The sequence below is a fragment of the Octopus sinensis genome, linkage group LG6 (assembly GCF_006345805.1).
Source record: "Octopus sinensis linkage group LG6, ASM634580v1, whole genome shotgun sequence".
Taxonomy (NCBI): domain Eukaryota; kingdom Metazoa; phylum Mollusca; class Cephalopoda; order Octopoda; family Octopodidae; genus Octopus; species Octopus sinensis.
The window spans coordinates 108,575,411-108,588,660 of NC_043002.1; the positions used below are offsets into that span (position 1 = coordinate 108,575,411).

Here is a 13,250-nt window from a genome sequence, read left to right on the forward strand (position 1 = left end):
TTGTGTGTGTGTGTGTAGGTGTGTGTACACCATGGTCTAATGTGCCTGTTCATTTGTGTTTGTGTGTAGGTGTGTGTACTCCATGGTCTAATGTGCCTGTTCATTTGCGTGTGTATGTGTGTGTACTCCATGGTCTAATGTGCCTGTTCATTTGTGTGTGTGTAGGTGTGTGTACTCCATGGTCTAATGTGCCTGTTCATTTGTGTGTGTGTGTTGGTGTGTGTACTCCATGGTCTAATGTGCCTGTTCATTTGTGTGTATGTGTGTGTACTCCATGGTCTAATGTGCCTGTTCATTTGTGTGTGTGTATGTGTGTGTACTCCATGGTCTAATGTGCCTGTTCATTTGCGTGTGTGTGTATGTGTGTGTACTCCATGGTCTAATGTGCCTGTTCATTTGCGTGTGCGTGTATGTGTGTGTACTCCATGGTCTAATGTGCCTGTTCATTTGCGTGTGTGTGTACGTGTGTGTACTCCATGGTCTAATGTGCCTGTTCATTTGCGTGTGTGTGTATGTGTGTGTACTCCATGGTCTAATGTGCCTGTTCATTTGCGTGTGTGTGTATGTGTGTGTACTCCATGGTCTAATGTGCCTGTTCATATGCGTGTGTGTGTATGTGTGTGTACTCCATGGTCTAATGTGCCTGTTCATTTGCGTGTGTGTGTATGTGTGTGTACTCCATGGTCTAATGTGCCTGTTCATTTGCGTGTGTGTGTGTGTATGTGTGTGTACTCCATGGTCTAATGTGCCTGTTCATTTGCGCGTGTGTGTATGTGTGTACTCCATGGTCTAATGTGCCTGTTCATTTGCGTGTGTGTGTATGTGTGTGTACTCCATGGTCTAATGTGCCTGTTCATTTGTGTGTGTGTAGGTGTGTGTACTTCATGGTCTAATGTGCCTGTTCATTTGTGTGTGTGTACTCCATGGTCTAATGTGCCTGTTCATTTGTGTGTGTGTGTGTATGTGTGTGTACTCCATGGTCTAATGTGCCTGTTCATTTGCGTGTGTGTGTATGTGTGTGTACTCCATGGTCTAATGTGCCTGTTCATTTGCGCGTGTGTGTACTCCATGGTCTAATGTGCCTGTTCATTTGCGCGTGTGTGTATGTGTGTGTACTCCATGGTCTAATGTGCCTGTTCATTTGCGTGTGTGTGTATGTGTGTGTACTTCATGGTCTAATGTGCCTGTTCATTTGTGTGTGTGTGTAGGTGTGTGTACTCCATGGTCTAATGTGCCTGTTCATTTGTGTGTGTAGGTGTGTGTACTCCATGGTCTAATGTGCCTGTTCATTTGCGCGTGTGTGTATGTGTGTGTACTCCATGGTCTAATGTGCCTGTTCATTTGCGTGTGTGTGTATGTGTGTGTACTCCATGGTCTAATGTGCCTGTTCATTTGTGTGTGTAGGTGTGTGTACTCCATGGTCTAATGTGCCTGTTCATTTGCGCGTGTGTGTATGTGTGTGTACTCCATGGTCTAATGTGCCTGTTCATTTGCGTGTGTGTGTATGTGTGTGTACTCCATGGTCTAATGTGCCTGTTCATTTGCGTGTGTGTGTATGCGTGTGTACTCCATGGTCTAATGTGCCTATTCATTTGTGTGTGTGTGTATGTTTTTTGTACTCCATGGTCTAATGTGCCTGTTCATTTGCGTGTGTGTGTATATGTGTGTACTCCATGGTCTAATGTGCCTGTTCATTTGCGTGTGTGTGTATGCGTGTGTACTCCATGGTCTAATGTGCCTGTTCATTTGCGTGTGTGTGTAGGTGTGTGTACTCCATGGTCTAATGTGCCTGTTCATTTGCGTGTGTGTGTGTGTAGGTGTGTGTACTCCATGGTCTAATGTGCCTGTTCATTTGCGTGTGTGTGTACTCCATGGTCTAATGTGCCTGTTCATTTGTGTGTGTGTGTAGGTGTGTGTACTCCATGGTCTAATGTGCCTGTTCATTTGCGTGTGTGTAGGTATGTGTGTGTACTCCATGGTCTAATGTGCCTGTTCATTTGTGTGTGTGTGTATGTGTGTGTACTCCATGGTCTAATGTGCCTGTTCATTTGCGTGTGTGTGTATGTGTGTGTACTCCATGGTCTAATGTGCCTGTTCATTTGTGTGTGTGTGTAGGTGTGTGTACTCCATGGTCTAATGCGCCTGTTCATTTGTGTGTGTGTGTGTATGTGTGTGTACTCCATGGTCTAATGTGCCTGTTCATTTGCGTGTGTGTGTATGTGTGTGTACTCCATGGTCTAATGTGCCTGTTCATTTTTTGTGTGTGTGTAGGTGTGTGTACTCCATGGTCCAATGTGCCTGTTCATTTGTATGTGTGTGTATGTGTGTGTACTCCATGGTCTAATGTGCCTGTTCATTTGTGTCTGTGTATATGTGTGTACTCCATGGTCCAGTGTGCCTGTTCATTTGTGTGTATGTGTGTGTACTCCATGGTCTAATGTGCCTGTTCATTTGTGTGTGTGTGTATGTGTGTGTACTCCATGGTCTAATGTGCCTGTTCATTTGTGTGTATGTGTGTGTACTCCATGGTCTAATGTGCCTGTTCATTTGCGTGTGTGTGTATGTGTGTGTACTCCATGGTCTAATGTGCCTGTTCATTTGTGTGTATGTGTGTGTACTCCATGGTCTAATGTGCCTGTTCATTTGTGTGTGTGTATGTGTGTATACTCCATGGTCTAATGTGCCTGTTCATTTGTGTGTATGTGTGTGTACTCCATGGTCTAATGTGCCTGTTCATTTGTGTGTATGTGTGTGTACTCCATGGTCTAATGTGCCTGTTCATTTGTGTGTGTGTGTATGTGTGTGTACTCCATGGTCTAATGTGTGTTCATTTGTGTGTGTGTGTGTAGTGTGTGTACTCCATTGTCTAATGTGCCTGTTCTTTGTGCATGCATGCATGTGTGTGTACTCCATGGTCTAATGTGCCTGTTCATTTGTGTGTGTGTATGTGTGTGTACTCCATGGTCTAATGTGCCTGTTCATTTGTGTGTGTGTGTGTAGTGTGTGTACTCCATGGTCTAATGTGCCTGTTCATTGTGTGTGTGTAGGTGTGTGTACTCTATGTCTAATGTGCCTGTTCATTTGCGTGTGTGTATGTGTGTGTACTCCATGGTCTAATGTGCCTGTTCATTTGTGTGTATGTGTGTGTACTCCATGGTCTAATGTGTCTGTTCATTGTGTGTGTGTGTGTGGTGTACTCCATGGTCTAATGTGCCTGTTCATTTGTATGTGTGTGTAGGTGTGTGTACTCCATGGTCTAATGTGCCTGTTCATTTGTGTGTGTGTATGTGTGTGTACTCCATGGTCTAATGTGCCTGTTCATTTGTGTGTGTGTGTATGTGTGTGTACTCCATGGTCTAATGTGCCTGTTCATTTGTGTGTGTGTGTAGGTGTGTGTACTCCATGGTCTAATGTGCCTGTTCATTTGTGTGTGTAGGTGTGTGTACTCCATGGTCTAATGTGCCTGTTCATTTGTGTGTGTATGTGTGTGTACTCCATGGTCTAATGTGCCTGTTCATTTGTGTGTGTGTATGTGTGTGTACTCCATGGTCTAATGTGCCTGTTCATTTGTGTGTGTGTGTATGTGTGTGTACTCCATGGTCTAATGTGCCTGTTCATTTGTGTGTGTGTGTGTAGGTGTGTGTACTCCATGGTCTAATGTGCCTGTTCATTTGTGCATGCATGCATGTGTGTGTACTCCATGGTCTAATGTGCCTGTTCATTTGCGTGTGTGTGTATGTGTGTGTACTCCATGGTCTAATGTGCCTGTTCATTTGTGTGTGTGTGTGTAGGTGTGTACTCCATGGTCTAATGTGCCTGTTCATTTGTGTGTGTGTGTAGGTGTGTGTACTCCATGGTCTAATGTGCCTGTTCATTTGTGTGTGTGTAGGTGTGTGTACTCTATGGTCTAATGTGCCTGTTCATTTGTGTGTGTGTGTGTGTATGTGTGTGTACTCCATGGTCTAATGTGCCTGTTCATTTGCGTGTATGTGTGTGTACTCCATGGTCTAATGTGCCTGTTCATTTGTGTGTGTGTACTCTATGGTCTAATGTGCCTGTTCATTTGTGTGTGTGTAGGTGTGTGTACTCTATGGTCTAATGTGCCTGTTCATTTGTGTGTGTGTGTATGTGTGTGTACTCCATGGTCTAATGTGCCTGTTCATTTGTGTGTATGTGTGTGTACTCCATGGTCTAATGTGCCTGTTCATGTGCACATGTGTATGTGTGTGCGCATGCGCGTGTGTACACCCCCCCACCTCACACACACACACTTTTTTTCTTCCTTTTGTTCTGTTCCTTTCTTGCCCTGCAAGTTACTTGGCAACCTTGCCCATATCATTGGCATGAAAGAGGAACCCCTGTACACTCTTTAAAAGGGGTTGGCATTAGCAAGGGCCTCCAGCAATAGAAACTGTGCCAAAGCTGAGACTAGGGCTCAGTGTGGCCTCATGGCCTGTCAAACCATCCAACCCATACCAGCATGGAAAATGGATGTTAAATGATGATGGTGGTGGTGGTGTGTGTGTGTGTGTGTCTGTTCTTTCACTGTTTGACAACCAGAGTTGGTTTGTTTATGTTCCTGTAACTTATTGATTTGGCAAAAGAGACTGATAGATGTTTGTTTTCCTGCCCTTTAATTAAGATGATAAAGATTCCAAATTCGTTCATCATCCTTAAACAACCCTTCCAATGTCATGCACTGTTTATCTTGATATGAGATCACATGTCGTGCACATATGGTTGTTATGCATGTGCCTCGTGTACCCTTATCAGATGGGCAGTCATGATGGATATACTGGGTTTCGTATTTTTTACCCCAGTCTCACTTTGATGGCATGTGCTGCTCACTCACTCAATAATGATGATGATGATAATAATAATAATAATAATAATAATAATAAAAATAAAGTTGCGTCTCATAGATCACTAGAACAAAAATGCTTTCTAACTGATGTATCAATACCAACAGATGACAATGTTTCTCTAAAAGAAATGCAGAAACTTTCAAAATACAAAAATCTGGAAATAGAGGTAACTCAAATGTGGAGTCTAAATACTCCTTTTAAGAGGAAAAAAATCATGTTGAAAATGTCAATTTGTGGCACTCCAAAGAGTCACAACAGCTACCACCATCCATCCTTTTTTCTTCTCCTAATTAGTTATACAGCTTTCGGATTGTGGACTGCGGTAGGAATTCTCCCTATATTTTGATATTTTTTGAATTACAGGTACTTGACTTCATTTTTTTTTTCTTACAGGAGAAAACCGTTTGCCAATGCAAGGTGACAGTCCTACGTAGGATGATGTTACTACTTTTTAGCCCTAGGAAAACATCTTTTCCAACTGGCTACCGACACATGATCTGTGTCTGTATATTTGGAGCAAGGGAGTCTACTGCTTCCTTTCTAGCCTTAGTAATACTTGGAGACCAATGGTTTCTAGGTAATTTCCCTTCCTCAGTACAGGACAACTGCCAGCTAGAGATAGCAGTCACTCACTCTTGCTCGCAGTATATACTTTAACCCCTTACCCAACAATTATTTTGAAAATGAATGTATTTTTTCAGACATATTTTTTAATTGTTTTATTTTACTATGTTTTGAATGTTGATTTCGAGGTATATTTCAAACCTTATTTATTATGAATTTTAATTCAATAATATTGATTTTAAATTACCGCTTTGGGCAAAAACGAGTTAACCCGTTTTTAGACGAAGGAACTCGTTTGCTGTCGATTTTGGCAAGTCTATCTTTTGACGAGTTAACTCGCCAGAATAGAAAAAAACGATTTCGGTCAAAACGCATATATTCGTTTCTGCCGGGTAAGGGGTTAAAGGAATACTGAAAGGAATAAAAAAAAGAGAAAAAGTGAAAAGAACTCAGCAAACAGTTGTAGTTCTTTGTTTAGTTGATGTACTTTTTTATCTTCATGTTTACCCCGCAAAATATATTATTCATATCATTGATTTTATATCATTGATTTTATATCATTGATTTTATATCATTGATTATGTGGTTAAGAAGCTTACTTTGTAAGCATGTGGTTTCATGTTCAGTCCCATTGTGTGGCACTGTGGCACCTTGGGTGAGTGTCTTCTATAATAACACCGGGTTGACTAATGCCTTGTGGGTGCATCGATCAGACTATCGGATGTTGTTACACACTGCTGGTCACAATGCACTTCCTTGCATCATTTTAGCTTTTGAATGATGCCATCTTGCTGGCTAGACAGATTGGCGAGAGAGTGCCTGTGTGCATGAGTGCATACACGTGTGTGCATGAATGCATGTGTTTGTGCGTGTGTGTGTGTGTGTTCCCTTGGGTTTGTGTTTGTCCCCCTCCCTTTGACACCCATTATTAGTTTATACCCCCATAACTAAGAAATTTCAGCAAAACAGACCAATCGAATAATTACTGGGGTCAATTTGATCAACTAAACTCTTCAAGGCGTTGCCCCAGCATGGCCTCAGTTCACTGACTGAAACAAGTAAAAGATAAAGCTTGGCTTCCATACCTCATTGTGTTTTCTCTTCCTGCTGCTTCTACATATTGCACACAGTCCACTTTAAGTGCATAAATGCTGCATTAAGAGGTGCGATTAATGGTTTTAATTGTTAATAAGGTAAATATTTGAGACAAAAACCAAATTAATTATTATGCAGAAATCAGTTTCTTTTGTTCGTTAACAAAACATTGGACTTCATCAGAATGATCGATTTTCTGTCTATCTTTTATCTTCTGTCTTTTACTTGTTTCAGTCATTAGACTGTGGCCATGCTGGGGCACCACCTTGAAGAATAAAATGACTTCAGTGCTTTTGTTTTCTGGTACTTATCCTCTCAGTCTCTTTTGCCGAACTGCTAAGTTATGGGGACATAGACACACCAGCACCAGTTGTCAAGCAGTGGTGGGGGGTCAAACACAGACACAATGATGCACCCCATCCCCACACACAGACATACTTACACACGCACACACACACACACACACATGTATGATGAGCCTTTTTTCACTTTCTGCCTACGAAATCTACTTGCAAGGCTTTGGTTGACCCCAGGCTTTGCTTGACCCCTGTGCTTTGTGCTCTATAGTTGTACATAATCATGAAAGTTACTCTCTCTGCTGTTATAGATTTATACAGGTCCAGTTTTGGTGAGGTCAAGTGCCTCTGGCCATATGAGTCTGACGAGTTACTTAAACGGTTAAACCAATGATCTCTCTTTGACTGGCCATAACAAACAACCTTCTAAATATATATATGTGCGTGTGTGTGTGTGTATATATGTGTGTGTGTGTGTGTGTGTATATATATATATATATATATATATATATATATAGGGAGAGTTCATGTAAAAAGCAAAAGACGAAGACAGGTGGTGTACAAAACAAACAGATGTATTAGTATAACGCTCAGGAATAGAAAAAGTCTTTTATGTTTTGAGCCTACGCTCTTCTACAGAAAGGGACACAGAAAAAGACAAGGAGAGAAAAATATGTGTGTAGTGACTACCAATCTATTGTGGCGACCTATATATATAAGCATGACCTTCGAACATTAGGTCTCACTAAGAGACAATGACAGGAGACCAAGACCTTTGGAGATATGCTGTGACTGAGAAGACCCAGCAACTAAAGTGAGATTACAGCCATGCATGTCCTGCCCAGTTAAGAGAACCCCTGATGCGTCGTGCGATATGTCCCAAAGATAATTGAACAGTTATTTACTTAACCTAGCAAACTGAGATATAATGAAATGTAAAATTCTTGTAGGTTTATGTTCAACATAGAAAGTGTTCCATGAATCAAATTATGAACTGAATTGACCAATAATAAAATTATTTATTCAAATCCTAGAGATGCTGTTTGATTCCCACCAGCAGGCCTGTAGCCTTTTTTTTTTCTTTGTCTCAAATTGGTGCTTATAATAGTTTTTCTTTTTTTTTTTATATATATTTTTAAAGATCTTCTCCATCCTTCCTTCCACACTTCTGTTGTTTCAACGTTATTTACAAGTGGTTGATTTTCACCATAAACTAATCTTAGAATAACTGATTGCCTTCAGGAATGTAATGTTAGTTCTTCTGTCTCACTGACAACATGAGAAAATTATTGCTTATTGTTTTAAGGCATCGTTATCAAGACCTGACAATTGTTGACATGTTACAGAATGTGAAATATCTTAAGGCCTACATTTTGTGACTAAATAAAAAAAAAATTTAAAAAACGCTTGAAAAAATTGAAAAACAAACTTTCTCATTTGAGATTTTGATTTCTTATTAATATCAAATGAATTTTTTTTTTTTTTCTGTTTCGTTTTGTCTTTTATTTTATATTCAGCAATATACTACAGTCGTTTGGTTATAAAAAAAAACTTTATAACGATAACCAATGTTCGGATTTGTAAAAATCATAGCAAACAAGAAAAATGGATATGAAAATAATTCAAACAGTATAAAAAAATTCTAAATCTTGGTCTTATAACCAGATCAGAAAGACGGATTATATCAAAGCGGGTGATCACTTCTACGAGTGTGGCAGTAATTTGCTCTTGTGAATCTGTTTTGACTTCAAAGAAAATTACTGACCTCTTTTTCTTGGGTGAAAACAAATTACAAAAGCAAATTTAAATAAAAAGTTTCTAAAAAAATCTTTGTATAATTTCGGATCACACTTTAAATTACTTTCAAAAAGATTCTGCACTGTAACTTGGAATTTCCAAGATTAAACAATATCTTTGGAATCAGCTCTCTGAGACCATTCATGCCAAGAACCCTGAAATTAGGAACAAAAAATTGGTTTGAGGGTTAATTCAGAACTGGTCAGACATCTTTTATGTAAATACAGGTCAACAGGAAGATTAAATTACTTTCTAGGAAATAGAGAAAAAAATCAGTTGAGTGATGAGATACTGGGATGAAGCAATTTGTTTGAATGTAATTTAAGAATCCCTATTTTTTTGCTGTCTCCTTCATGCTTCCATGGGTCAGACAGAATTTGTTGAAGCAGATATTTTTCTATGTCTGGATGCTCTTCCTGTTGCCAACCCTCTCTTCTTTCCAGGAATGGTAATCTTTCCATTTCATAGATTGGAAATGAATGCCATTTGTTTATACTAATCGTGCAATGTTTAGACAAAGGACCCCTGCAAACACTCAAACATATGTGCAATGGGCTTCTTTCAGGTAATTTGGTGCCAACACCCTTCAGCCTCATTTCCTGGTGAGAAGTCTCCAACCCATTGTTTGTATGGAATACGGATGTTAAATGACGATGGAACAGACAAAAAGTTTGGTAGAGAGCAACAGTTAAGAGTTGAAGTATTTCCTGGCCTGTTGGGAAGGATGACACATTACAAGAGGATATAAATACTTGACGAAATATCAAGTAACTTTATACAACCGATTCATTTATGCTGCTGAGTCAAAAGAAATTAATAAAATCCATTTGTAAAAAGACAGAAAGAAGCACAACTGAAGAACTTACCAAATAGACGGTGATATCTTCTTTACCAAGAATTTCTGCAGCAGCAGCGACACCACAAGCAGTTACTCCCTTATAACATACAGAAATTAAAGGCTTTTCAAAAGAAACTCCAGAAGCTGCAAACACTGAATTGAAAAAATTAAAAAAAGAAAGAATTTAGAACAGCTCTACCAAATGTATTCTGATATGGTTGGTATTTGGTTATGAAGGTTGTTTCTTTGTTGAAGCATTGTTGTTGTGTAATCACTAAATTGAAAGGGGAAAATTGTAAAATTTAGTTATTTCTTACTTGCACATATGTATGTTCACCGAGTCATGTTTCTATTCCCACATTTAATCTGGTTTCTCCTGAGCAATTATATGCTCAGGATTTGAAGAAAATTACATAGGACAAATCAGGGAATCCTTAAGACAACATATACACAGTGAACATATAGACATATGTGTGAATAAGAAACAACCAAACTTTACGATTTTCATCTTAATATCAATTTAGCGTTTACATAACAACAATGCATCAACGAAGGAACAACCTTTATAACCAAATACCAATCACATCAAAATACCTGTAGTAGAGAGAGAGAGACAACAATAAGGTGGGCTAGAATTTATAAATCGCTTATTAGTTATATTTCTTAATATGCTTAATTATATTGCTATTGTATTCTTTTACTCGTTTCAGTCATTTGACTGCAGCCATGCTGGAGCACTACCTTTAGTCGAGCAAATCCACCCCAGGACTTATTTTTTGTAAGCCTAGTACTTATTCTATCGGTCTTTCTTGCTGAACTGCTAAGTCCAATGAAAGCTAAGCAAGCTGAGACTTCCAAGTTACTGTCAATACTATTCTTTACTCTTTTACTTGTTTCAGTCATTTGACTGTGGCCATGCTGGAGCACAACCTTTAGTCGAGCAAATCGATCCCAGGACTTATTTTTTGTAAGCCTAGTACTTATTCTATCGGTCTTTCTTGCTGAACTGCTAAGTTACAGGGATGTAAACACACCAACATCAGTTATCAAGTGATGTTGGGGGAACAAAAAATACAAACATACATACATAGATTTATATGATGGGCTTCTTTCAGTTTCTGTCTACCAAATCCTCTCACAAGGCTTTGGTTGGCCCAAGCCTATAGTAGAAGACACTTGCCCACTTGTCTAATATGCATATTAATAAATATTAATATGCCATCATGGATTTTGACCCCTGTACTACTAGTTAAGCCAACAAAATAACTACTACAACTGTAGCAACAACCATTTCTGCTGTTGCTGCTACCATCATGACCCAACAACAATCAGAAGAATGTGAAACACCAATACTAAGTGATTTCTGTGAGAAAAACATAGAAACTTCCAGAAATGACCACCACAGAAGGTGAATTTAATTTGTTCCAATTTATTTTTCTTTTATTCAGCAACTGAATTCAGCAGCATATTTTGATAGTGGCTGTGTGGTAAGAAGCTTGCTTCCTAGCCACATGGTTCTGGGTTCAGTCCCTCTGTGTGGCACCTTGGGCAAGTGTCTTCTACTATAGCCTCAGGCTGACCAAAGCCTTGTGAGTGGATTTGGTAGATGGAAACTGAAAGAAGCCCATCATATATATACATATATATATATACACTCACACACATATATATATATATATATATATATATAATATATATACACACACACACATATATACAAGTATGTATTTGTGCGTCTGTGTTTGTCCCCACCATTGCTTGAGAACCCAAGTTGGTGTGTTCATGTTCCTGTATCTTAGTAGTAATAGAGTAAGTACTAGGCTTACAAAGAATAATTCTTGGGGTTGATTTGTTTGACTAAAGGTGGTACTCCAGCATGGCCACAGTCAAATGACAAACAAGTAACTTATAAGAATTCTCGAATCATTTTCATTTAGTTTTATTAATATATACACAAACATGCACACACACACACACACAAACACACACACGTTTCTATTTACCAGATTTTGCACTTAAAGTATTGAACAAAGTCAGAATTATGGTAAAAATTATTTTCTCCGGTTGCTATGCAACAAGATGGAACTCGGAACCACAAGTTTGTGAAGTAAGTTCCATAACAAGACACCCATGCCTGGAGATTGTTTAAAAGCTGTTACTTAACTTTTGTCCCATGGTGGATCAGAGATAAATATATCCTTAAATAGATTATCAGTTTACCATTAAATAAAAAAATTTTTTAGATGAAATGTTAAAGAGTTCATCCACGTTCTTTGGAGTGATACAGATTTCAAGAAAATTCTGTTTCCATATATAGGTTTTGTTGTTGTTTTAGGACAAAAGAAAAAAGATTATTCAATAAAACTATCTGAAAATGTTAATACATTCTCATTAAAGTATGTAACTCACATTCTTTTAGTTCAGCCTTTGACTTCATGGTACCATCTGGTTTGAATAGTGTTGAATATGGTAAATTCTTGGAGTGAGGAATGTGACCTAACAAATAAAACAAATATAAATTAATAGTTCAAGGGGCAAAACTATTCCATTTGCAATTTACAGTAAATCATACATTATCACCATTATTATTAATTAATTTTTGGCTTCCATGCTGGAGCAGGTTGGATGGTTTGACAGGATCTGACAAAGTGAAAGACAGCATCATATGCCTACGTCTACCATAGCTTAGTCTCTATGCGAACCAGTTTACAGAGTGTAGTGGGTGGTTTTTGCATGGTACTAACACTAGAGAAGATTGGTTCATAACTTGCAAGGCTAAGGGACTAAACTGGCACCTGTAACCAAGGAATAATAGAAAAGATGAGAAAGGGAGAGAGAGAAAGAGAGTGTGGATAATGATTTTAGGTGGAAGATAAAGGAGAGAAAGTAAGGTTAGAGAAGGGGAGTTGTGGTTGTGATAATGTGGTGGAGGAGAGAACCACAGAGGATAAGAATATACACTGATTGGAGGGAGGACTTAGGATCAGGGGTTATTGAGAAAAGGGAGGGAGAGATTACTTATTTTTCTGTCTGCCGAGAACCACTTGTCAACCTTTTAACCATTCCTTATCTCTGTCTTTTATTCTCCCAAATACCATTCCATACAGAGAAATGAACATTAAAAGAGTGTTAAAGAGGAAACGATGCCCAAGTGCATCAGGGGTAGCGCTTGTGAATTTCAAGAAGCAGGGAATCTTTGAAGGATGCAGTGTCATGACAACTAACAACTGATGTGGGTAGTTTATTCCATGTTTTGAAAATTCTAAGCATGAAAGCCATGGATGCTGCAGTTTATTTTATTTAATAAGCATGTCCACAGATTAGTAGTTGTTTCTTAGTAACATGTGGTAGAAGTTAGTTGTTATGTGGAGTAAAAAGAAAATGACTTCATCATCATCGTTTTCCATGCTGGCATGGGTTGGATGATCTGACTGGAGATTGGCAAGGTTTCTACAGCTGGATGCTCTTCCTAATGCCAACCACTCCAAGAGTGTAGTGGGTGCTTTTTATGTGCCACCAGCATGGGAGCCAGTCAGGTGGCACTGGCATCAACCACAATCTGATGCTGCCTTTTACATGCCACCGGCACAGGGAGCCAGTCAGGCTGCACTGGCATTGGCCCACGCTTGACTGGTGCTTATTACATGTCACTAGCATGGGTGCCAGTCAGGCTGCACTGGCATCAGTCACAACTACAATTTACATTTTGATTTCGATTTTGGTTTACTTTTGATTTTGATTTTCAGATGCCAAAAACAGCTGATGCCAAATGGGTTTTTACACTGAATTGATGGA

General features: G+C 39.0%; 1 protein-coding gene across 2 annotated transcripts in view; it reads right to left on the reverse strand.

The window, feature by feature from the left end:
• Nucleotides 1–8,564: 8,564 nt before the first annotated feature.
• The window catches only part of LOC115213355 (3-mercaptopyruvate sulfurtransferase-like), a 24,236-nt gene continuing 19,550 nt past the window's right edge, over nt 8,565–13,250 (reverse strand). For both annotated transcript variants that reach the window (XM_029782297.2, XM_036504206.1), the window contains exons 6-8: nt 11,865–11,951; nt 9,484–9,608; nt 8,565–8,772 (exon numbers count right to left, since the gene is read on the reverse strand). In XM_029782297.2, the coding sequence (XP_029638157.1) occupies nt 8,722–8,772; nt 9,484–9,608; nt 11,865–11,951 (263 nt within the window). In that variant the 3' untranslated portion in view covers nt 8,565–8,721. The remainder of the gene's footprint in view (nt 8,773–9,483; nt 9,609–11,864; nt 11,952–13,250) is intronic.